This window comes from Hipposideros armiger, unplaced genomic scaffold (genome assembly GCF_001890085.2).
Source record: "Hipposideros armiger isolate ML-2016 unplaced genomic scaffold, ASM189008v1 scaffold_41, whole genome shotgun sequence".
In the NCBI taxonomy this organism is placed as follows: domain Eukaryota; kingdom Metazoa; phylum Chordata; class Mammalia; order Chiroptera; family Hipposideridae; genus Hipposideros; species Hipposideros armiger.
Genome location: NW_017731391.1, coordinates 4,617,698 through 4,645,262, shown reverse-complemented (window position 1 = coordinate 4,645,262; position 27,565 = coordinate 4,617,698). Strand labels below are relative to the sequence as shown.

The following is a 27,565-nucleotide window of genomic DNA, read 5'->3' as shown; positions in this document are numbered from 1 at the left end:
CGGCGGCGGCGGCGGCCGAAGCGGCGCCACAGCAGCCGCGGCGAGCAGCGGCGGCCTCGGAGCAAGAGGGGTCCCCGCCCGGGGCTCTGGTGGCCGCGGCGCGCTCGTCGTCGCAGTATTTCCTGTTTGGATTATCTTTTGCTTCTCCCCAGCTGCCTCCTTCCCCTCGCACTCCCACTCTCTCCCGCTCCTCGGTCGAAGCTGCCCTCGGCCCGGGCTCGTCTCCCCCGCCCGGGGACGCCTCTTGCCGCCCCTCCCGGGCCGCGGGGGAGCCCCGCCGAGACCATGAGGAAATTCAACATCAGGAAGGTGCTGGACGGCCTGACCGCGGGCTCGTCCTCGGCCTCGCAGCAGCAGCAGCCGCAGCAGCACCCGCCTGGGAACCGCGAGCCGGAGATCCAGGAAACGCTCCAGTCCGAGCACTTTCAGCTCTGCAAGGTGAACGGAGCGCGCAGCCCGCGAAAATTGGGGTCCTTTCAGGGGGCAGCTCAGGCTGTACAGGGGAGTAGGAGGGAATGGAGCGCCAATAATCCTCTTCTCATCCCGTGAATAAAGGGCTGGCTCCTCTAGCAAACATTTGCTTGGTGGGTTATTTTGGAGATTGACATCATCTTACTCTTTTTCGTTGATTTTTTTTCCCTCCCCCTTTCACATGCAGCAGTCATTCAGGGTTGCTTCCCACGTATTTATACTGCTCTTTAATCCGTATTAATAATCATACAGCCGTTATATTAAAACGTCTTCATATAATTCACCAACTTCGAAGTTTCCCTTGGAAAGTGTGTAATGAATATTGTTTATCAAAACGCCAAACCTGTTCAACTAGATACAGGCTCATCACCTTTTCCTTAGGATGTGGTGGTGGGAGGCTTGAAATATGAAATCACAGGGTCCTCTTACCATTATGTTCGGTTAAAAAGTTAGTCCTGTGATTTTTGCCTATTAATGGCGCGACAATTGGCCATAGCGGTCTGTAATTCAGAAAGAATGATGCAGCGAATTAATTCACCAGCTGCTCAATGAGAAATACAAACTTCTCTTGGTATTAATACCAACCTGCCTCATAAATGCCGTGCGTTCACATGTTAGAGCTTCTTAAAAGTATGTAGGTACACTTTATTGTCCCAATGCCGTACAATTATTAAGGATTTAAAAGCAAAATGCAAAAATATATGCTGTACTCATTCTGTTACAATTGCAAAATGTTGCGATAGATGCTTGAGAATTGTTTTACTGAATCCTTGACTAGCTTATATGACAGCATTTCCTTAGAAGTACTTGCATTAGCATCCAAATAAAGTAATGATGCAGTTGTCACACTTGAAATAAAGCATGAATTGCATTTTTAAATGAATTTACAGAATTTTTTATCACGGTGAATGTTAGTTTGTTCTTAGACATGCTGGTATAGAATATTAATCAGAAATTGTGTTTTATAGAATACCAGTATTATGGAAAAGCTGACATTAAAGTGTAACATGGGGATAGATTTTTTTCCTTTTTTTTTTTTGGTTTTAGGTTCTGTGTGACTAAGTTTTGTTAATGCAGATTTCAGAGTTTGTTTTTTATTTAAAGCAGTAAGTACACCTATGTGTGTTTTGCATCAGTTATAATTGGTTCTAGATCTGATGCCTTTATTGACTTTTCTGTTTTTAAATTTCGCTTGCTGCGTTGGTTGGTGTGATGTCACTTGCACACCCCTAGACTGTTCGCCATGGATTTCCTTATCAACCCTCAGCCCTGGCCTTTGATCCTGTACAGAAGATCCTGGCAGTGGGAACTCAGACTGGTGCTTTAAGGCTGTATCCTTTCATTTAAATTATTATCGTTTTTAACTTCTACTGTATTTTCTCAGTCTTTCTGTGCTGCTGATTAGTTGCTCTTCTTGCTTTAGTCCAAAGAAATGTATGTTCGGGTAGATATTACATGAAATCATGTGGTGTTGGCTTTTGTCTTGATTATACATAATATTTATGTTATATATCGCTGCGATGTTTCTCAGATCTCAGTTTATAGTAGCTAAAACATGTATCCACATAGAGTTCTCAAGTTTTGCTATATTTAGTAACTACTGTTTGAAAAGAGCTAGAAGTTTCTAAGGGAACTATAGCTGCTTATACTAGTAGTCTATTGACCGGAATATGGCAAGAATGAGGTTTAAAGACAGTTGCACGAGGCACATTTTAATTGCTTTTTTAAATTATTGTGCATAATTAATGTTGAACTTATGACCTATTTATTATTCTAATGAATTAGAGGTTGAATTTGAATTTGACTCTCTGACTTGTCCATCTAGAAAAATCATTAGAAGACAAGTATCTTAATTTTATACAAGTAGTTAGAGGTTCCTATTTCTAGAAGTTTTAGAGCCTTAGCATAATGTAAATGGATAAGTGTACTCTTCTTGATGTTTCCTCTTTTGTCGTCTGCATTTGTTATGTATTCGTAAAAACTATTAGGTTAGCTGTACTCTGAAATATTAGTAGAGAATTATTTTTCCTGGTTATGCATGAACTATAGGAGTTTTGTCATAGCATATTTTCCAAATACCTACTCAGTTTTCAAGATAATTTTTTTAGTCTGAGCAGTTCAGAATACTTCTCATTTCTTCTTTTAAACTATTTAACTTAAAATTGTGTTTGCTTTTACTATGACATTTAATCATCTTAACCTAAATACCCTTAAATTTAAACTTAGATGTAAGATTTTTTTAAAGAAAATGCTTTGTAGGGTTATCTGTAGGGTATCTGCTTCCTGTATTATTGAAGTAATGTGTTCATAATAAATAGAAAAAAATCATGAGATGATTACAATAGACATAACGATCATCGAAACAGACAAGCAAGCAAAAGGGAGAAGCACGGAATTTTACCCCTCACATTTTACATTTATCTGGCTCCTGATAAAGGGGGAGGGGAACCTGCATTTAAGTAAAATGTCTTCCAGAATTTTTCCTTATACTTTTAAAAAATCATCATTTAAAGAAGGACTGTATATAGTATCAAGATATGCCTCATTTCATTTGATATTAGTGTGCAATCTTCAAAATGATCATAAAAGTTTTTTCAGATGGGCCATTGAGCTGTATTACTAAGGGAAGTCTGTCATTCAATAGTAAACAGTAGTAGTGCACTCACACCTGTTAAAATGGTAAAAACTGACCAGCCTAGATCCAAGTCTGTGAATTTCTAAATTGTTTGTCTAAATGGCTCTTGCCTAAATAGCTGGGTAGTTGAGAACAGAATATTTTTGGCTTCAATTGTTTAGATATTTTTATTCCTAAACCCATTGATCAATATCTTCTAGTTTAGGGTTCCTATTTTAGTCTTGTGAAGATGGGAATAAAGTTAATTTTTGTCAGTGTGGGTACTGAGTGTTCAGTAAAGCTCTGTGTAGTGACAAGTCGTATGTATTGTTAGGTTTAGGTGGACTGTTTGGAACTGAAAGCAGATTTTTGTTTGTTTGTTTGTTTGTTTTTGTTTTGTACCCAGCAAAAGAATTCATCACTAGACTAAAAGAAAAAAAAAGTTGAATTAAATCAGTTATTTTTAGATTATTATTATTATTATTATTTTATTAAATTCGTTGAATTTTTACTATTTTTTTCCCATGTAGTCTCAATTTTCTTAGGTAAGTAACTTTTATTTTCTTTTAACAGTCACTCTGCCTCTTTTATAATTTAATGTAATTATAGGTAAGTACCACTAGCAAGGCTGACTTTATAAAATCAAATATTTTTCTTAAACAAGACTTTTACCCTTAACGCATTTGAGTAATTAGCAAGTTGACACAAAGGGAGGAGTAAAAATGTTAAGCCTAATGCTGCTTGCCAAACAAAAGCAAGGATCAAGTGTCCAAAATCATCACTGTATATGATTTTTGCTTATACATATTTAATAGTTAAATACTATCTGAGTGTAAGTAAATCTGTAATTATAGTTTACAATTATATTCTAAATTTCCACTTTTTTTTTAGGGCCTGTCTTAACTATGTTTAGAATGAAGTCAGGAAAACTATTTACCAAATATATTTCTACTTTTCCTTTTTTTGAGATTTATATGAACATTCCAGAGTGATAAATTGGTTTGCCTACTAGTAATACCACCTAGTCATTCCTACTGTTAGGTTTAAGTAGTAGGTCAGCTTATGAGCTTTCTTTATTATGGCTTTGATTTATGGTAAATGACTAAGAACTTTTCATTTTTATCTGATTTTCACATATGTGATGTAAGATATATGTTAGTTTTTCTGTTCTTTATTTTCAAAGCTAGACAACTGAAATTACAGCTTCTAATGTTACAGTTCCATATTGATAATAACATGCAGACTATATTCCAAGTCCATTCTGTTGCTCTTGCTGTTTTGTATTTTTCATTATTACAGTTGGTTTGTTTTAGTCCTTTTCTGTATTTTCTTTTCATGTTAGACTCTGGTAGCCTGTAATACATTTTTCTTAAAAGGTGCCTTTAAAGCATAAATAAACTTCTAGATAAAGTATTTTCTTTCCTTTAATCGTGGAGCAGAACGTAGGAGATGTATTCAGAAGTAGAATTGGGCTATTGAAATTTGAAATGCTTATCTGACTTGACTAATAGAAGGTTTTCCTAAATGTTGGAGAACTAAATTATATTAACCTACTCTGAGGTTAAAAAGAAAACTAGATGAAGAGTTACATCTGATATCTCTTTATTTGTAGATACAAATTAGTGAAAATCTGAATCCTTAAATAATATCTAACTAATAATGAGATGAGATAAATTTAATGCATTTGCTGCATTAATTATAGCACATGACTGATGATATCATTATAAACATGCTTTATGTTCAACTTTCTTTGCTTCTGGAGAGAATATGAGGTTGGAATGTACTTACTGATAAGCAGGAAAGCATATTTTATATAACAATCATATAGTAGTGATGTGATTTAATTATGTTAATTCTTTTTTTGCCAGGTAGAAATAAGTTCACTTTCAGTCTTATGAGTAATCTAAGGATCAAAATTATTGGGGTAACAGATAATATTGTCAATAATATTGTAATAACTATGTATGGTGTCAGGTGGGTACTAGATTTATCGGGGTGATCACTTTGTAAGTAATATAAATGTCTAATCACTATGTTGTACACCTGAAACTAATATAATATTGTATGTCAACTATAACTTAAAGTTTTTTTAAAATTAAAGAAAACTATTAGGATAAATATTCTAGTTATTCCCATATGGATACATGGGGGTGGGGAGGGGGAGTTCTAACTGAAGAATGAAGATGTTTCTAGTAATTCTGCTGTTGTCCCTATGCGGACTCCTGGTTTACTAGTATAATTTGAATTGTTTCATACTCGCTTGTAACCAGGGACTTACCCTGATCATATTTTTAAGGTATTTTTGTCTAAACACAGTGAGGTCATTTTATGTATGAATATTTCAAGGACCAAGCAGAAAAAAAGAATTTCAAATTTACTGAATTTCTGTAAAAATTGATTAGTTTTTATTATAATTATCAAAATTATTATCAAAGAACCTCATTTACTGTCTTCTTGATCTGTGGAAAAAACAGTGTAATAGTCAATCTACTTTGATAAGGCACAGACTGTCTTTTAAATTGCAGTGTAATGTTGCTGAACGCAGGCTTACAAAGCAGTTTTGTACCTTGGAGTTCATTTAATAAGCATTTATTAAGTGTTAACATTAGATTATAAATTGTGTCCTGAATTCTGGTTCTTGTCTTGCCACTAAAGAATTATGTGTCCTCAAATTAGTTTTTTTTCTTACTTTTATAATGAAAGTCCTGTATTAGATGATTTCTTTCAAGGAACAATTCTGTGATTCCAAGTAGCTATACTGTATTGTTTTATGTGAGTATTCAAAAGAAATGAAAATGTGATTTTTACCTTCAAGAAATTTCCAATCCTAACTGAAAGACTAGAGCTAGATAAACATAATTGAAATTAAAGAAGTATTTAGGGGTCTACTGACACTGCATAAAGGCAGATTACAGGTAAATTCATTGCATTTGATGACATTTCTACACATTAGTAGATAAGGATTCTGAATGGCAGAGAAGGAGTGGGAAAATTATTCTAGGCAAACGTGGGCAAAAGTAGAGAAAAGGGAATTGTCATGGTAATTTAGAGTAATACTAAGGAGACTCCTAGGAATAGTGATTCTAATTGAGTTGGGGGGAGAATTAAGGACCCAGTTGGTGGAGAACCCTGAATGTTAGTCTGCATTGTCTGGGTATTGTTCGGTGAGGAATCATTGTAGTTACATAAGGAGATGCTGACAGGGAGAGAGGATGATTTTAGGATGATTAATGGGGCAGTGGTATCATGGATGAAAAGAACAGACCAAGTGAAACTTCAAATGTAACTATTAATCCATATAAGTAGTAAGGTGGATCTAAAACGGGTAGTAGACTGGGAGCTGGAGAAGGACTTGATGACTCTTTTTTTTTGTATAACATCTTAGAGGGAGTAACTAAAGATGATAAAGTTTTGCAGATATTGCACTGAGGCAATTACAAGACAGACATGGAAAACTTGGTAAAGAGGTGACAGTAATTTTGTGTTTGGAATTCTGTCATCTTTTACTTTTGTCATGTTGCCATTTGAGAAGGGAGTCTAGAATACTTACACTAACTAGCATGAGAGTTTGATCCACTTTTACACTTGATTTCTTTTTGAATGGTCGTTGGTCATTCCTGGATTTTGTTACTGAATTGAACTACTTGATAGTTGCTATTAGCTGCTTGGCTGTGTCGATTTATCTTCAGTCAGCATCTCCAGTAATGAAAGCATTTTGGGCTGGATAATTCTGTGGGTTTGTCTAGCACATTGCAGGTTATTTAATGTCCCTGGCTCCCACCTACTAAATGCCATGGTTGCCTCTGCTATCAGTGTGGTGACCCAACCTCCCCCACAGCCTTCCAGGAGCCCCTGGTTGAGAACCATTGCACTTAGCCCAAGTTCTTCATTAGTTAAGAAGGAATAATGACCCTACCTAGCTCATGAAGTTAGCCTCAGGATTAAATGCAATAATGTGTATCTGTAGCTTTTAAGACTGTGTAGGGACTGTTTTGGTGAATATTCAGTATTATTGTTACTAATATAAGCTTTTTCTGTGGTTTAAATTTTTACGTCATTCATTTGTTTCAGCAAATAATTAGTATTCAGACTAATTTTGGATACGCCAACTAAAATCTCTGGGCGTTAGTTTCCATTTCTGTAAAACGAGGAAATTGGGATGAATAATTTCCAAGAGTTCTTCCAGTTCTAGGATCTTAGGATTTCTTTTTCTGAGAAGGACTTGGAAATACTTTGGACCATCTCTGTCTACAGTGGTCTTCTGATTGGTTGTTTTGAGTACTTATTAAAGAGGATGAAGTGTTGGTCCCTTTACTTTGTATCCCTTGACTGAATTCATAATCCAAATCAATAGATGCACAAATGTAAACCTTTGTCACAAAAGGGAACTGGAAAAAGCATGTGAAAAACATTTTTTCCATTATTGAAACAGCTCACATTGAATACTAAGATGGTGGGTTGGTGCATTTTCTTAGTACAGTAGTCCACCCTTATCTATGAGGGATACATTCCAAGACTCCCAGTGAATGCCTGAAACCGCAGACCCTGTATATACTAGTTTTTTCTGATCCATACATACCTATGATAATGTTTAATTTATAAATTAGGTACAGTAAGAGATTGACACTAATAACTAATAATAAAATAGAATAATTATAACAATACACTGTAATAAAAGATGTGAATGTGTTCTCTCTCAAAATATCTGATTGTACTGTACTTACCCTTCTTGTGATGATGTGAGATGCTATAGTGCCTACGTGATGGGATGAAAGATGTAGGTGTTGTGACCCAGCATTAGGTGTAAGATTTTATCACGCACCTCAGAATGCTACACTATTTAACATTTATGAATCGTTTATTTCTAGAATTTCCATTTAATATTTTCAGATCACAGTTGACCATGGGTAATTGAAACTGCGGAAAGTGAAGCCACAGATAAGGGGGTACTACTGTATAATAGATAAGGTCTCATTATGGCAGGAAACTTGGGGCATTTTAAAACAGTATAAAGTTTACTTTTCTTTCTTGGTTATTAAGGGTCAGGATGTCAAATTAAAATTACTTAAAAACAATACTGGGTTCCTAATCATATGATTTTACTAATTTTTATATAAGAGATTTAGTATAGAGACTATCTTCCTTGAATTTCTGGTATGTAATTTGAGTGCTAAATTTGGTAATTGTATACTAACTTGGAATAGTAATAACTGGCAATGTACATGTAAATAATTGGATTGTAGGGGTATTACTAAATAAAAGATAAAGACAAGCAAAGCTTAACTTCAAGATTTGGAAGTGGCACGTTGTTTACAAGAAGAAAATGAGTAATCAGGATGTCAGTATTGATTTGTTTTGTAATGTTGAAATGAGAATTTCCTGTCCTCATTTGGCATATCATCAGAAGTATTACTCAGTATTTTAGGATTGGAGATTAAGGAAATGTTTTTTATTTGACCTAAACAGATGTACATCTGTTTAAGAATATAACACAACGATAAAGAGAATAGCATTTTCTATGTACTACCTTTCATTAAAATAGGTTTTAAACATAGTCTAGTACTACAAACTTCTTGAGAAGCAAAACAAAGTGATTTTTGACTTGCTTTTTATGAAATAAAGAGTTTATAAAACTATAACCATAAGGACTCTTTATTAAAAGGTACTTGATATATCTCTCTTCCCTTAGTCACATGTGAAGTAAACCATTCTAAGGAGAAGAAATATAGTACCTTCCAACTTAATTCTCAAACTTCTTCCTATAAAGATGTTAAGGCCTGTATATAATTACTTGTATGTTAATTTGACCCCATTTTTAATTTTTATTTGCAACAATAAAAAAGAAAGTGAGTGAGTTTTCATGTATCAGTATTATAATTTTTAACATTTTTGCAGAATTTTAATACCTAGCAATCATCCACTTTCAGATTAGCAATCCCAATTGCTTTAATCTCTCATTTTCTGTGTTTCATTTTAAAGAACTTTTGGACACTTGCTCTTCACTGTGTAACTTTTTTCTTATTTCTTTTTGTTTTGGGGCTGTGGATGGGAGGGCGACTAAGGGTGGAGGAGGGGAAAGAATTGCTGATACAGTTTATGCCTCACTATTTGGTGGACCACACTGGGCTATGTGTTTAGCCGTTCCTTAGGTCTAGAATACTTTTTTCCCTGTTAAAATAATTCTTAACTTTAAAGCCCAGTGCCTTTTGTCTTTGCATTTTTGTTTTAATTCCATTCCCACTTCTACCCATGTAGCCATCTTTTTCTTTGTTCAGTATTTAAAATCTAAATTTCTACATTGCCATTCTTTATAAGTAATACCATGTAGACATTAAATGTGGAAAATTAAACATTTTAGAAATTATAGCTATAATGATTGGTATTTTCTTTTAAGATAAACTGTCGGAAACAAACATTACAGCATATGAGAAAATGCAGTGTGGTCCAAAGCAATGCAGATCAGAATCAACCAGTATCCCCTGCCTTACCAAGAGCCAGAAATTGGACAGTAGTCAGTATACAATTAGAAAATCAAAACAGAAGGCACCACAGATTCTTAAATGATCAACTCAAGATGTTCTGTACTAAAGATCATGTAGAACGGTGGATATTAGCATGCATTTAAAGTAATGACGATCTAACTCTTTAGTACTCAGCAACTTTTTTCTGTAAAGAGCTAGCTAGTAAATATTTTGGCTTTATAGTTTCTGACACAACTATGCCAATGTACCACAAACACAGCCATGGACTGCTTTTGTGAAGGAAGGCGTGTAGATGTTTCAGCAGAACTTTATTTATAAATCAGGCAGTGGGGCTGGGTTTGACCCTAAAACCAAAGTTTGCCAATCCCTGCTTTAGTTTATCAGGCTGCCTAGCTTTTCAACAGTGTGTGGAAAGGAATGCTCAAAAGTAATTACTACTGATATTTTTATAGTTGTTTCATAAATTACACTTACATAACAGTTTAACATTTGGTCAAAAATGGAATACGAAAGAATCAGTAATTCTTAATGATACATACATAGTCCCACTGTATACCAAGTTAAATTATTGGGTTGTTGGAAAAGTCATGACATTTTTTCTATGTTTTTCGTTGCAAAAATGCGTCATGACTTTTCTAACAACTCCATATTTTCATAGGAGTTTTTTGATCCTGTGAAAGAGGCATTTTTCTGGTGAATTGTAATTATAATAAAGTTGTTTAGGCGTTCTTTGTGGGTAATTCAGTTAGCAGTTCTGTTATTGAAGTATTCAGCTTGTTTGAGACCTTTATATCCTAATTTTAATTAAAAATATATTTACATTTGTAGCTTTTCTCCAATATTTTATTAATATTAGATAGAGATATGTTGATACAGTTAGAAACATTCACTTTTTAAAAGTAAGCATTTTACTAAAATATTGTGATTTCATAGATGTCTGCAAATGTTGATAAAAATAGCTCACTTTTTGTGGAAGAAAACCTGAAGTAAAAACAATGTATTAAAAAAACAACTAAAAAAACTCATAAAGCTCCTAAAAGCAAATTCGGTGTTACCTTCTTTGGGGTCAGATATATTGCATGCTCCCGTTTGGGAAGAATGTACATTGTACTTTAATTGGAAACTGAAATTACATCCACTATTTGAAAAAAATTTAATTTATAGTTGCTCATTGCATCATTTTCCAGTAGCAGTAAATATAGATATAATTGTATTCAGTAAATAAGGCTAATTTCTACTTGATTCCATTTCTCCAACTGGTGTTAGTTCTTTTGGAAGTTGTTACATAAGACAAGTAAATGAAAGATGACATGATGAGCATATCTCTTACATTTACTGTTATGACTTAAAAATAAGCATTGATCTACCAGTAACTTAGATTCCCTTTAAATGGGGAGGAATGTAAAGGCTTTTAAGTTAAAATAGCTGATATTTTGTTTTTATAATCATCTTGAAAATTAAGGTTTGCTTAACACATGTTGTTTGCAAAATATATAGCCTCAGAAATTATATCGTAGTTATTGTTAATTAGGGTTTTGTTTTTTAAATTAGGGACAGTTTTATAGTAGTTTTTGTTTGTGTTTTTCTTTCAGTAAGTGCTACCTAGAACTTTGATGCTTTTCTTGGTGAGGTTATCTGTTGAAGAGTGATTAATCCTGCCCTTTCTTGAAAGTACATAATCTTTTCTTGTAATAGCAGTACCTCTGATTTTTCACAGCAGTACTCTGCCAAAGGTGACTATAAATCTAGTGGCATCAGCTATTGCAGTACTTTTTGCTAAATTGCTTTCCTTTTGTGTATTTTTCCTTTTTGTTTTTTGAAACGGAGAAAAAGTATTGAAACAGATTTTGCCAAATATTCTATCTTTGTACTATATTTTTCATAAAGTGTTGTATTTTTCTTTTAAAAATTTTTCATACTTGAGAGAAGAGCTTAGCCATTAAGCATCTGAAAATGGATGCTAGGATAAAAGATTATTTTTATGTGACATGTGAGAATGTATGTGCCTTCTTGTATCTTTAACCCAGACCACTGTTATTTATGACTGTATTTCATAGTAGCTGAGCAAGTGGTTCATTTGAAAGAATATTTATATATCAAAAGCTAATCTAAAGAAATGCCTGAGATAATAAATATAATTCATTTTGATCCCTTTAGAGACAGACTCAACTCTAAAACAGTAAATAATAAGAATGAATATTTTTCAATCATTCTAATTTGTTTATAAATAATAAAAAAAAATTCTTAATCAAAATAATAGTGGAAGAGGTAACCATAAGCTTATTTCAACTCAGTTAATACTCTATATTAGATTAGATGCTGCAATTTTTTTGTTTTGATGTTCGTTCCATTCATATGAAAAGAAAGCAGTTGACTGACATAATTTTTCAAGTACCATTGGACATTTGTAAAATGTTACAATGTTACAATTGTGTTGAGGAAGTTTTAAACGTTGACCTATGCATCCTTCACAGTTAATTTGAACATTTTGTTAAATTTTTATTGCAAAAATAGTGCAAGTTGTAATTTTGCTTAAATAGCAGATTGGCAGAATGTTAGAATTGTGTGTCAGCAGTAAAAATTAAGTATGTCCACTCTTATAATCATGAGGATGTGGCTAGCTTTATTTCTTAATGTGTAAATTTTTAATGGACTTTATTTTTTTTAGAGTAGTTTTGGGTTCATAGCAAAATTGAGCAGAAGCTCCAGAAAGTTCCTCTGTGCCCCTGTCCTCACTTGGCACAGCATGCCTGTTATCACCATCCCCACCAGAATGGTACATTTGTTATAGTTGATGAACCTACAGTGACACATCATACTCATTCAAATCCCATAGTTTACATTAGGGCTCACTGTTGGTGTACATTCTGTGGATTTTGACAAATGTATAATGATGTGTATCCATCATTGTAGTATCATACAGAATACTTTCATTGCTCTAAAAAAACCTCTGTGTTCCACCTGTTTATCCCTTTCTACTCCCTAACTGGTAGTAACCAGTGATCTTTTTGCTGTCTATAATTTTGTCTTTTCTACAGTGTAATACAGTTGGAATGATATCACCTTTTCAGATTGGTTTCTTTCACTTAACATGTATTTAAGTTTCCTCTGTGTTTTTTCATGGCTGATAGCACATTTCTTTTTAGTGCTAAATAACATTCCACTGTCTGGATGTACTACAGTTTTTTTTTTATCCATTCACCTACTGAAGGACATTGGGGTTGCTTCCAAGTTTTGACAATTATGAAAAGTGCAGCTATAAACATCTACGCATATGTGCAGGTTTCTGTCTGGGTACAAGTTTCAGCTCCTTTGGGTAAAGGAGTGTGATTACTAGATCATATGTTAAGAGTATGTTTAGTTTTGTAAGAAACTGCTAAACTGGCTGCTAGAATAGCCATATCATTTTTGCATTCCCACCAGCAAGGAACAGGACTTCCTGTTGCTCCACAGGATCATGAACACGTGGTGTTGCCAGTGTTCTGGAGTTTGGCCGTTCTAATTGGTTTGTACTAGTATCTCCTTGTAATTTACATTTTCCCAGTGCCATATGATGTGGAGCGTGTCCTCAGATGCGTCTTTGCCATCTGTACATCTTCTTTGGTGAGGTCTCTGTTACAAACTCTGTGACCCATTCTTTAACTGGGTTGCTCGTTTTCTTATTGTTCAGTTTTAAGAGTTCTTTGTACGAGTATATTTTGGATAGCAGTTCTTTATTGGGTGTGTCTTTTACAAATATTTTCTCAATGTCTGTGGCTTGTCCTATTCTCTTGACATTGTGTTTTGCAGAGCAGAAGCTTTTAATTTGAATGAAGTCCAGCTTATAAATTATTTCTTTCATGGATGGGGTGCCTTTGGTGTTGTGTTTTAAGTCATTGCCATATACAAGGCTGTCTATAGTTGCTCCTATTATTATCTTCTAGTAGTTCTTTAGGTTTGTGTTTTACATTTAGGTCTATGATCCAATTTTGATTTTATTTTTTTGAAGGGCGTAAGGTCTGTGTCCAGATTCATTTTTGGTGGTAAGGTGTAGCGGGTGGGGGAAGCATTCTGTAGTCTTGTGATTAGGTCTTATTTTTTTAGTGGACCTGTGCTAGAGTGTGTTGGAAGTGAGTATTTCCTTTCCCCCGGGTCCGTTAGGCTCTGATACACCACCAGCATTTTGGTTAGTTTCTCCTGAGGGCAGACTTTGTTAAGAAGGGAATGCTCCACTGTATTTAAAAATGGTTGTTTTCCCCTCCCCCTAATGGAAGCAGGAGGGAATTTTTCTCAGACATTCACTGTGAGAACCTGGTGGAGCGTGGAGATAAAACTCACTGAAGTGTGGGGACCCCTTCCCCCATTGCTGGGTCCCTCTGGAGTTTCTAACTCTCAGACTTGACTATTTCAAGCCTCTAGCAGCTCATCAATTTACAGTTTAGGTTTTCCTGCCCTGGCACTGATTCCTGTCGAGGTAGGTGCCTGCTGGTTGGTTTATTTTGGGAGTTGTGATTCTCTGTATTGGCCTGTCTGCGATTTTGGGGGCAATGATTTGTCCTGTGACCTCACTTGTCTTATGGAGCTAAGATGAGTTGTTGGTTTTTAGTTTATTCAGTTTTTTACTTATTGTTAGAATGGAATGACAACTTCCAAATTTCTTACATGCTGGACCAGAAAGTTGAAGTCTGTATTTTTATAGGTGAAAAAAACCTTCAGAAAGATCTTCAAAAGCAGAGTTCAAAATAATAAATAAATAAATAAAATGACCAGTCCTCTGGGAAAAAAAAGATTTTAAAATTGATGATTGTCAAGTAGTTGAAACGATGGAACAGGGGTACTCAGTGTAAATAACTGTTATTTGACAGAGGCTTTGCATTGCAAATACATCCATAGATCATAAAATAAAAATGAAATGTTCTTTCCTATATTAAACTTCGGTAAAGACTTATTAAGTTCTTGCTTTTAGCATATTCCTCTCAAGTTGATTAGAAGCTATTGGGTTGTCAGAAAACTCATAACGTATTTTTTCTTTGTTTTTCATTGCAAAAATGTGTCATGACTTTTCCGACAACCCAGTAGTTCAGATAGAAGCAGCAGATTATTAGAAGTTTGAAAGATAAGACATGATGAGGTATTAAGGAGATTGATGATTATTCCATTTGAAGAAAGGAAGTCTGAGAAATTATTTAATGAATCATTCATATATATGTGTGTGTGTGTGTGTGTGTGTGTGTGTGTGTGTGTGTGTGTGTATAAATTTTATGGAAGATAATGCTTAATTATTCTTATGCCACAAGGTTTTCCTGTTTTTATCAGCCATGGCTATATGTTAGAATAATTCATGGAGCTGAAAACAACCAACCAAACAAACAGTGCCCCAACACATGCTTGGATTTCTTCTCTAGATACTCTGATTCAGTGGGAGTCTGGCATGGGACTTGACATCTGGGGGTTTTGTTTTTTTTTATCTTAAACCTCCATGGATACTTAATAATGTAAAACCAGAATTGAGAAATACTGGTTAAATGTTTGACAGTCAGGGTAGCAGTGTTCTTGGTGTGGCAGATGGTAGATAATAAACATGTTCAATACAGTGTCTATAGAGAGAATACTGTTTTAAGATAATGATAACATCTTGAGATTTGTGGTTTAAGCATGAGGAAGTAAGCTGATACTCTACCATTACATTTGAAGACAGGGATGTGAAATTGTGATGCATGAAATATACATGAAGATGGAAAGGAACTGGAGGTCAGATTTGAGTTAGGGTGTTTCCCCTTCCTAGCAGTGTGTCTACCACTGGATGTGAGAACCAGCAATAGAAAATCACCATGTTGTGGCTAATTATGAGGCTGAAAAGTTTAGCCTTAAACTTGCAGGTCATCTTCACAGTGATCAGTTAGCTGAAGGAGACTGGCGAAGCACTTCACAGATGATCAAACTAGAGCACACGTCGTTCTCTTAGTTACCACAGATCATTTTACGTATTTCCATTTTTCCTGGTGATCTGCTGCTTCACAATTTTTTTTTACCAGGTTGTATTATCTTGAGCAGGATAAATGAATTGGTCTGATGCTAAATCTCATCCTCTTTTCATTTTAAGAATGCTTTCGTCAATATTCATTTTTTCTTTTTCCATTACCTTTTTTTAAAATTTAAGTATAGTTCGTATGCAGTATTAATTATATTAGTTTCAGGTGTACAATTTAGTGATTTGATATTTTTATACCTTACAATGCCGTCACCCCACTAATTTGAAAAAGTATATTCACCCCTATGTTCATTACAGCATTATTTGCAATAGCCAAGATGAGGAAGCAATGTAGGTGTCCATTAATAGATAAATGGGTAAATTTGCATGGTGAAACATCAAGATAAATGGGTAAATTTGCATGGTGAAACATCAGTATTCTTTGATCACATTATGATAGTATTTAGATTTTAACCTTGTTATTGCAAAAAATCACATTATGGTTAAATCTCTTTAATACTTTTTTCCATTAAAAATAAAAATCATCCAGTGACCTTTATTCACAAGGCGGGAAGTCAGTTCAGAGTTGCAACACCTTGAAAGCTTAAAGAGATATGAATTACCCTGTTTGCTGAAAGCATAGGACTGTACTAAAAGAAATGGTGACAAGAGTCAGGGTTTCTGATGGGTTAGCGTTATGCTCTCTTGGGTTTACTTTTTTTTTTTTTAGTGGAGCAGGAAGGAACACTTTACCCTTAAAAGTTTTTTCTTGGTTTGTCATCAGAATATCTGTTCAAAGAAAGTTACGTTCACAGAATGTTATATAATTAAATGTATAATACTGTCAGATAATTTATTAGTCACTTAGCCCTATTCGCATCTTTAAACTTTGCAGGATCTAAAAGTATTTTCAGAAACTGCACAGGATATCGACGAAGTTCTCCAGTTGTTTTTCATTAGGTATTTACTCCAGTTTTCCATTCCTAGGTTGGGAAATTGAGTATGTAACTTCTGTAGAGATTGGAATAATGTCAGTGTTTTGCCTTTTTCTCATTGACAGGAATTGATGAACAGTTTCTCTGAGAAGATATATAATTTTTAAAAATCTTAAGTATCTACCAGTCTTGCTGTTATCACATTCTTCATGAAAGTGAGATTGTCAAAATGTGTGTGTAATACACAGTGGTAGTGACAGCAGTGAAGGCTTGCCTGGGAGCTGTGCTTTCAGAACTTATCCCTGGCTCGGGTCCCATTGCCTGCTTCTTTTACTATTTTTTTTAATTCTACTTTGCTGACAACAATACAGTAGACATCCCTGAAAGAAGACTAAGCAATGAGAGGAACTATTGCTGTGATTGTAATACCTAACAAATGATTGGAAGGTAGAATGAACAGGCTGGAAGTGTAGATTCATGGAATTTTAAGAGCTATAATGGACACTAGAGACACTCTAGACCTGTCCCCTGATTGAGACAGAACTAGGACATCTTTCCACTACTGGATACTTTTTATTGGCTTTCTGAAAATTGAGCTAATTTTACCTAAGAAGATATGACTGGATGTAAACATGTTTCTTAGCTTTTAAAGTTCATTCGTTCATGTTTTTCATTCATAAGTGTTTATCAAGTGCCTGCTGTGTGCCAAACAGTGTACCAAGCTCTGATGGTGAAGAGAGAGGATCCCCTTGATCCTATTACCTGAGACACTTAAAAGTCAAGGTAGCCTATACGGAAGGCTTTCAGAAGTAATCATGTATTTCAGTAGCAGATGATCCTTGTTGAAGGAAACAAGGAAGTATCTTTGGAATCGAATATGACCATATAATGAGGAATCAAAAGAACGACGTGACATAGAATAGGGTAAGACAGGCCGAAGCCCCAATGAACCGACGACTGAAAATAATTGCAAAGTGTTTTTTCTTTTCAAGTTTAGTTCTTATCTACAAAATGAACACTGTTTGGGGGTATCTGTGTGCCTAACTTGCTATGTTGCTCCTATATTTCTATTTTTAGACTTTAAGACTTCAGAGAATTTAGATTGATTTATATCCCCAATGCCTATTAAAGTTTTCAGGAACAATTAAATGAATGGGTTAAGCAAACATGGTTAAGAAATATTCTTTTGCTAGCTACTTTTACCTTTTAGGAGCTACACGATGGGAAAAGATGGAGACAAAGTAGGATCTTTAGTACACAAAGCTCTGCTTTTTTCCCCCCTTAATTTGCCCATTATTATTGCCACCCAAATCTGTAAGATAGTGAATGAAAGAAGGTATAGTTGGAAAGAAACCCATGGCTCTGGAAAAGGGAAATCTATTCTGGGACAATAAGCCACTTACCTAATCTGAAAACATGGTTCACTCTGATGTGGATCCAAGCGAGTAGCTCTTGATTGAGTGTTTCTAGTAGAACTGAGGTGTCAGTCAGGTGAGTCTAGTAACAGTGAAGTAACCCGATGACAGTTTTCTAATGATCTGTCTGAGACTGTACTGATACTTTTCTCCACTTTAAAAATTTATTAAAAGAAACTAAATTTGTAAAGGTACTTACCTGGTTTAAAGGTTGAATAGTCCAGAGTGGTTTATGATGAAAGTAACAGTATGTGCCCTGCTGTGCCCATGCCTACCCCTGCTCCCCAGAGGGAACCATTTAACTGAGTCTAGTCATGTTGCTGACTATAAATAAAATGCTTTGCCCTGTTTCTTAATTCATCAACTTTAGAAATTATCTGTTGATTTTCTGTCTTGATAAATGAGTATTTGATTCATACCTCGCCTCCCAATATAGTCATGTCACTATTTTGACTTTCTCTCTTGGTTGCCTTTGTAACTTTCACTAACTTTTACAGTTAATTCTTTATTTTTTGCTCCATCAGCTATACATACTAACTCCTGGCTCCACTTTACAAAATAAAAATATTAACCCATCACTCTTCTTTCCTCCTTTCCTTTTCCACCAGCTGTCATCTACATTAATATATTAATATAAACTTTTTGTTTGATTCTAAAGGTTGAAAATGTACTAGGACTTTTTTTTTTCCTGTTATGACTTTTTCATTCCATAGCCAAGAAGTATCCTATATGAGTACATTTCCTGTCTTGTACAGCTGTCTTCCTCTGTCCACCTCTCCCCACCCAGACCCATTGGCTGCTTTCATCCCCTTGCTCTCTCATTTACCTGTCCTTCCTCACACCCCCCACTGTGCCTGTCCATTCTGGACCAGGGCTGTTTAGCTATTTATATCAACAGTGTCGCTCTTTTGGACTTTTTCCTTCATCTTTTTCTGGGTTGAATTCATCATTTCCTAGATCCCATGTCATTGCTTTTTGTTTGTTTCCTCCTTTGATTTATTGGAGCACAGTCTTAAGTGGCCACCTAAGGAAGTGATAAGATGTCTGAGGCCTTGCATAGCTAAGTCTTTCTTCTATTAAACTTTTTTAGTGGTTTGATTGAATGTAGAGTTCTAAATTTAAAACTGGTCTACATACTTCAACTCCGAGGGTCTTGGTTGCTTCATTGTCTTCTAGCAACTGGTATTAGAAGTTTGTCAGCTTGATAGTCCTTAATTTGCAAGTGACATCTTGTTGCTGTTGTTTTTTTCCTGGTAGTCTATAGGGTCTTCTTTTTAAGTGTTCATATGATAAGATTTTAGAGTGGTATGTTTAAGTGTGGGTCTTACTTCATTTAGCATTCTGGGTACTTCCATCTGAAGACTCATTCTTCAGAAGCTAAGTAAACTCCATGTTCTCTCATTTCTTTGATAACTTTTCTTATTTTTTCTCGTGAAATATCAGCCTCTAAAACAATCCTTCATATTGTGTGTGTCTTTTTTTTTTTTTTTCCTCCAAGTTCTTTATCTTTTGGCTGTATTTTTAAAAATAGGTTCTTGGGACAGAGTGACAGCAAACATACTTGTTCAGCTTACTATCTGGAACCAAAACCTCTTTTCCCTACTTTTTAATTGTTATAATTTAAAATGGGACTTTACTGAATTTTCATCAGTATACTTTAAGGATTAATGTATGTTTTAAATTATTACATGGAAATACAAATCATCATTTCTAAAAAGAAAGCTGTATTTTTCTTGGGATTTTATGTATTTCTTAAACAGTACCATTTTTGTATATGATTGAACGTCTTATTTGTTTAAGAGAGTACTGCATTTTCTTTGTTGTTTCTCATCTGTGCAATACTTCTGTGATTAAATCTTGAATAAAGTAAAAATCTTTAAAAATTGAATGCAGGGCAGAAGGAAATAAGGAGCTTAATTGTGAAACTGCTGTATGTGGTCTTATTCTTTTACTCTCTGCATTTCATTTAGGATGCTAATTAAATTCATTCATTGCTTATGAAAAATATGTTAAAATCCCAGAAAAAAAGGGAGTATACTTAAGAATATACCAGGTTTAACTTGTTTCATTACTAATTGCAATCATTTTTTGCCTTAAATTTAGTTTTTTATTTTTGCTTATTTATATGTGTTATTATTTATCATTCATACAAACTGATTCTTTGTTTTTTACTTCACAGCTTTACTGAGATGTTTACATACCATTAAATTTGCTCTTTTAAAGTGTACAATTCAGTGCTTTTCATTAAATTCAGAGTTATGCAATCATCGCCACTTTTTAATTTCAGAACATTTTCATTATCTCAGTAAGAAATCCCACACCCATGAGCCGTCACTCCCCCCTTACCCTGTCCACCCATCACAACCACTGATCTACTTTCTATTTCTATGGATTTGTCTATTCTGGACATTTCATATAAACACAGTCATATAATATGTATTCTTTTGTGACTGTTTTTTACTTAGAATGATGTTTTCAAAGTTCATTCATAGCATAGCATGTATTAGTTTATTTTTATGGCCAAATACTCCATTGTATAAATACACTGCATATTATTTATTCAGTCATCACTTGCTGGATTTGGACTTTCCTCTTTTTTGGATAGTATGAATAATGCTGCGAACATTCACTGTTTTGTGTGTGTGTGTGTTATTATTCCTGTCTCTTATATTTCTAGGAGTGGAATTGCTAAGTCATATGATAACTCTCTTTAATAAAGAGGAATTGTCTGTCTATTTTCCAAAGTGGCTGCACCATTTTACAGTCCTACCAACAGTAATTGAAGGTTCTAATTTCTCTACTTCGTCACCAACTGTTATTATGTCGTTTTTGTTATAGCCATACTAGAGGGTGTGAAGTGGTATTTCATTGTGGTTTTGATTTGCATTTCGCTAATGACTAATGATGTTGAGCATCTTTTCATTTATTTTTTTGCTATTTGCATATCTTCTCTTGAGAAATGTCTCTTCTTATATCCTTTCCCCATTTTTAAAGTGGATTGTCTTTTTGTTGTTCAGTTGTAAAAGCCCTTTACATATATTAAATATCAAATTCGTATGAGGTATATAATTCACAAGTATTTTCTCCCATTCCATGGATTGTCTTTTCACTTCCTTGATGATGGTGTCCTTTGAAGGACAAATGTTTTGAATTTTGATGAAGTCTAATTTATCTATTTTTTCTTTTGTTGCTTGTGCTTTTCGCATTTAGTCTAAGAAACCATGGCCTTATCTGAGGTTGCAAAGATTTACTCTTATGTTTACTTCTAAGAGTTTTATAGTTTTAGCTCTTAGGTCTCTGTTCTATTTTGAGCTAATATTTGTACAGAATGTGAGAAAGAGGTCCAAATTTATTCTTTTTCATGTGGATATCCTGCTGTCCCAGCACCATTTGTTGAAAAGACTATTCTTTCTCCATTGAATGGTCTTGGTAGTATTGTCAAAGTCAACTGATCATAAATGTTTACTTCTGGCCTCTCAGTTCATTCCATTGATCTATGTATATCTAGCCTAATGTATATCTAGCGAATACCACACTCTCTTGATTATGGTAACTGTATTAAATTTTGAAATTGAGAAAGGTGAGTACTCCAACTTTGTACTTTTTTGTCAAGATTATTTTGGCTATTCTGGGTCACTTGCATTTTCATATGAATTTCAGGATCATCTTGTCAGTTTCTATAAACAGCAGGGATTCTGATAGAGATTACAATAATTTTACAGATCAGCTTGGTGAATATTACCATCTTCACAATATTAAGTCTTATGAATATGGGATGTCTTTCCATTTACTTGAATCTTCTTTCAACAGTGTTTGTAGTTTTTAGTGTACAAGTCTTGCATTTCTTTGGATACATTTATTCCTAAGTATTTTATTTTTTGTGATGTTATTGTAAATTCAGTTGTCCTCTTAATTTCACTTTTCAGATTGTTCACTGCAGTGTAAAGAAGTACAATTGATTTCTGTATATTGATCTTGTGTTGTACAAACCTTGCTGAATTCATTTATTCATTCTAATAGTTTTTAAGTGGATTCCTTAGAATTTTTCATATACAAGATCATGTCATCTATGCATATAGTTTAGCGTATTCCTCTTCAATCTGGACACTTTGTATTTCTTTTTCTTGCCTGCTTTCCCTGGCTAGAACATCCTGTATAATGTTGAATAGAAATGGAGATAGTGTATATCCTGTGTTTTTCCTGAGCTTAGCAGGAAAGTATGATGTTAGCTGTGGGTTTTTCATAGATGCTCTTTGTCAGGTTGAAGAAGTTTCTTTCTTGTTGAGTATTTATCATGAAAGAGTGTTAGATTTTTGTCAAAGACTTTTTCTATGCCCATTGAGATGATCATATGGTTTTTATCCTTTAGTCTAATAATATGGTATTTGATTCTGTGAGCTTTTTGAAGATAGGGTTATTTACTCATTTTAATATCTTATTTAATTTACCTGAGAACTGTTCCTCTCACATAGCTGCAGTCTCTAAAATGTTTATTGGCTGATCATTTTACATATGGAGCATTTGTAAGGATGCCGTCTCAAAATGTTAACTAGAATTAGAATGCTTATGCTGCTAGGCCAAGGTGCTTCATTATTAAAATTAATAGGTATTTATTGTCATGAACTAACATGAAAAATGAGTCTGGAAGAAAACTTTTTCATTGGCGTATTATTTATGCCTAATTGGTTTTATGGTGTTTACTTGCTACTAAAGGTTACATTTGGTCTAGCTTTATACTGACTAGTCTGACTTTATTATATAGTCAGGTGCAGAATATTGATTATAAATGTTACTTGTGTGTTCATTCTTCAGTTTTAAAATGACTTAAAATAACTTAGGAAGTAACATTTATATGTGAAAATAGGCTTTTTCTTTGTGTGCAGTAAGGCTTGGTGATACATGTTTTGGAGTTAGGCTGCCTGGGTTCAAACCTCAGCTACCTTACTAACTAGCTGTACGGCCTTGGGCAAGTTATTTTACGTCTGTGTACCTGAGTTTCCTCATTAGTAAAAATAGTTTATAATAGAGGTACTCTTGTGAGGTAATACATACATAGTGCTTGACACATATTATGTATTCAATAAATCTTAACTGCTATGATGATACACTTAAAGGCCTCCTCATTCCTTCTTTTTCTCCCACTTTCTAGCCCCTCTCGCCCCCTAGAATAGATAACCATAAGTGTAGCTGTGCAGGAAGTACCTGGCAGGTGCCGTGGGTCAGATAAATTCATTAGTTTACTCCAGAGAAAAAGATGACTAGTAGGATGAGGTAGCTATCATAGATTTTGATAGGTGAGCAGTAGAAAAATTCAGAGTCAAGGTATCTAAGGTAGGAAGATTGCACCATTTTTAAAAGAATGCATTGGAGGTCAGTATTAGAAGGTAAGATATATTGACATCAAGAAATATTCAGTGTACCCTTACAATTTTAGCTTTGCCTTGTTATTGATTAATGCATATATAAAGAGCAGACACCAGAATAATAAATGAATATTTCTGCACTTAACAAAATCTTGGCAGAATTGTTCAATATGTAATCTTCCCTTTTGGGTTTTCTTCATTTTATTTTCAGATGTTTTGTTTTCTCATTTAATTGTGAAATAGCCACAATAAATGGGAATAACTTACAAAGAAGATCTTTGTTATAGTGTTTGTTTATTTCCTAATAAAACTGTTGACTCTCAGTAATGACAATGTTAGGAAGAACTATATATGCAAGAAACAATAATTATTATGGGCATGGAAGAATATTAATATTTGCATCTATGACAATCTGTTTTGTGAACTAATATAGTCAAAGTTGATATTTTACATTATGATATATCTATTGTAAGATAATTTTAGTTTTTGTTAAAGTAATGAATACATTATGTTAACTAATAATAATGGCCACCATTTGGCAAGTATACTATATAGTTTTAATTCTCACCACAGTTCTTCAGGCTAGACTTGATAGGTATCTGCATTTTATAAAGAAGGAAGTTGAGAGGTGTAATAATTCTCCCTCTCATATACTGCCAGGATTGAGAACTCCTTGCTCTGAAATTGGTGTTCTTTCCACACTAATATCTCTTGATTATAAATAAGCAATATTCGTTCTTTAAAATTTAATTTTAAATTTTTTGTTTTTATGAAATAATGATTTATTATGAAATGAATTTTTTTCCCAATCCATAGAGCTTTTTTAGTGTTAAGACCCTTCAGGGCTGGCTACAGCATTTCAAAGGAAAAAGGAAACAAATTAGTAGTAACTTTAAAAAAAATCACTTCTCTGTGTATCAGAATTATTATCTGTAAAGTATGGATGATAACTACTTTTCAGAGTTACTCTGAGGATTAAGTACAATCATGTATTTAAGATACAGTGACTGAAAGTAGATACTCAGTAAGTAGTTTTTATTATTAAGAAAACGTATTTATTGTCTTAGCTGGGAAATAAATTAATATTAATGTTGTAAAAAAGTAGAGTTTTGTCTGGAATAATGCTATACATAGAATAAGAATAAAACCTTTCTTGACCTCCATGTAACTGACTTCCTGGATTTACAGACACTTTTCATTCTCTATGAATAAAATATTGATGCCCACAGCGTACTGAAGTTTCAAAACCAGTAGGCTATTTCCCAGGAAGCCCAAATTAGGAGAGCTGTTTGCTTATTCTTTTTTTTTTTAAGATTTTATTGGGGAATTGGGGGGATGGGAACAGTGCTGGGGAATTCGGGGAAGGGGAACAGACAAGTTGCTGTCGTTTTGTTCTTCAGTCTAGTTGTGGAGGACGTTGCTTCACTGGCCCAAGTTGGCACCATCATTGCGCTCTTCCCGGGTGAGGCAGATCAGTCGCCGGCTTCTGGACGGCCGCTCACTGCACTGCTGGCCGTTCACGCTGGCTGCTGGCTGCACACGGTAGCCCATGGCAACCTACTGCCACAGGGGCTGCAGCCTACGCCGTTGCTGGCGACTCACGGCAGCCCAGCTCCAGGTTGAGCTGTTGTTCAGCATCTTAGCTGTAGAGGGCAGTGCCACTGGCCTTCATATGTGGAATCCGAACCGGGGCCCTCTGGCGTCCCAAGCCAGTTCTTAACCATCGCGCCACTCGGCCGGCCCTGCTTATTCTTTATTACCAAAAATCAGTTTTGTGTATTCCCAAATCTGTATGTGTCTATTATATTTGATATTATATCAACTGATGAAATATAAATGAAAAAAGAGAGGTTTTTTTAATATGTAAAAATCTACGATGAATACTTTGGAAAAACTTCATGAAGGTCCATCACCTAAAATTTCCTGTCTGATGCTATGTGGATAAGTGTAGACAATGGGAAAAGAAATACTAGGACTGTATGAATGCAGCACTGAGATTTCTTGCCAGTATCTGTAAAGTTCCTTTAAAAAAATGATATCCAAATCGTGTACCTAGGTAGTTATGGTTATGTTTTATTCAAGAGAAACTATCCTGAAGTCTAGTTAATAGAGCCACATTTAAGAAAATGTCTTTGGCTAGTATCACAAGATAAGCAAAATTATGTTTTATGTAAAAATAGTATGTAAGGTAAATAGAATTTTTATGATTCTCCACAATAGATCACATTTTTTATTAACTTAGCTATCAGTCCTTATCTGCTCATATAAGAGAAGTTTTACTCCATTCATATCAAATGGGAACTATAGAATATGCTGATTGGTACCAGAAAGAATAATGTATCTGGGATATTTGAATTAGACTTACATTACCAATTAACAGGGCAAGATCTTTGCTGTCATCTGAGAAAATAAATGGATAAACAGAGATGTAGACATTTCTTTCCTTGGCCTACCAGGGTGTGAGTTGGCACAACCAAGTGCCAATAGTACCAGTTTGAAATCTAGTGTCCTATAGTTGCATTTGGGAAACTGCTGTAGTAAAAATATTATTGCTGATGATACTACAATAATAATAAAAAATTCAAGGTGTTTGAAGAGGAGGGTGCTATCAGCTAAACATGCTCAATTAGTCTGTTACTTTATAAAATAATAGAAGAGCTAATTGTTAGTAATAAAATGAAAAAATCCATTGAATATAAATATCACTTAGAAATATTTCTAGAAATCACAAGGAAAAAATGGATAGAAAATAGGAATTTAACCTTTGGTGCAATTATTTTTAATTAACCCTCCATCGGGCGCAACTGATCTCACAGATTCATTGCACACAAAAGATGCCGCTATGAAATACGTCTTTATTAAGTCAGAAACACAACTAGCGATAGGTTACGGTAGAGGGGAAAGGTACAGAAGTGATGAGTCATGATACGTAAGTTAACTGTTAGGTATTTGAAAATTTGTGTGCAATGAATCTGTGAGATCAGTTGCGCCCGATGGAGGGTTAAGAAGAACCATAGGACATGTGTTAATAGAATGTAGAAATAGTTTTTACACCTGAATGTGAATTTGTGTACAGAGTGCTATAATTTTATTAAATCCTATGGAATTTTATTTTTAGAATTTGCATTTTATTTTCTATAAATATTTATTAAGTATGAAAAGTCGTGTTAAAATGGCTAACTTCTTATTTCAAGTTTATGAGGGTAAGAAGCATATAACAGTGCCTGACACATAGTAAGTTCTGTAAGTGTTTGGGGTTTTTTGTTTTGTTTTGTTTGTTCTTTACTCAGTATATCTTATTAAGAGTGTAAACTCTGGAGCCAGAATATTCAGATTTCATCTCTGCTATTTTCTAATTGTGCGACTTGGAGCAAGTTACTTAATTTCTTTGTGATACAGTTACCTTATTCTTAACAGGTTATGAGGATTAAATGAGTTATATATAAAACATATTTAATGCCTAACAGAGAAAAATGCCGTGTGTTTGCTGTTGTAATTATATGCAAAATCATAAAAATTTGCATTTTAATCTGTATTTAAGCCTACTGTAAAAAACGAATACATTCATTAGTGATATAACATCAATTAGAACCATAGTTATGTGGCTCTTCACTATATATATACATATATATGTATATATATATAAAGTATGTAAGTATAGTTGGTATACAGTCTTATACTGGTTATATTAGTTTCAGGTTTACAATCTAGTGATTCGACATTTTTCTACTTTACAATGTGGTCACCTCACTAATCCTAGTAATCATCTGTCACCGTGCAAACTTACCACAATATTATCGCCTATATTGCCCTTCTCCTTTTCATCCATCCCTCTATTACCCCCTTCCCTTTGATCTTTGTTTCTGTGTTTGTTTTTGTTTTGTTTGTTTTGTTTTTAGATTCCATATATAAGTGAAACTATATGATATTTGTCTTTCTCTGCCTGATTTATTTCTCTTAGCATAGATAATACTGTCTAAATCCATGTTGTTACAAACGGCAAGATTTTATCCTTTTTTATTGCTGCATAATATTCCATTGTGTATGTGTGTATGTGTATATATATATATATATATATATATATATATATATAATATATATAGTCACAAATATGTGTGTGTGTGTAATCTTTATCCATTCATCTGTTGATGGATATGTAGGTTGCTTCTATGTCTTGGCTATTATTAATACTTCAGTGAACATAGGGGTGTATATATCTTTTTAAAATAGTGTTTTTGTTTTCTTTGGATAAATAATAATGGAGTAATAATAGTATCTTCAAGTGGTGTTGGGAAAACTGGACAGATACATGTAAAAAAAATGAAACTGGACAAC

At 34.3% G+C, this 27,565-nt stretch overlaps 1 protein-coding gene across 1 annotated transcript in view; it reads left to right on the top strand.

Annotated features, from left to right (window-relative positions):
• The first annotated feature begins 6 nt into the window (after positions 1-6).
• The window catches only part of STXBP5 (syntaxin binding protein 5), a 182,049-nt gene continuing 154,490 nt past the window's right edge, over positions 7-27,565 (top strand). Inside the window, exons 1-2 of the mRNA XM_019638917.1 lie at positions 7-438; positions 1,705-1,802. Coding sequence (XP_019494462.1) covers positions 286-438; positions 1,705-1,802 — 251 coding nt within the window. The 5' untranslated portion in view covers positions 7-285. The remainder of the gene's footprint in view (positions 439-1,704; positions 1,803-27,565) is intronic.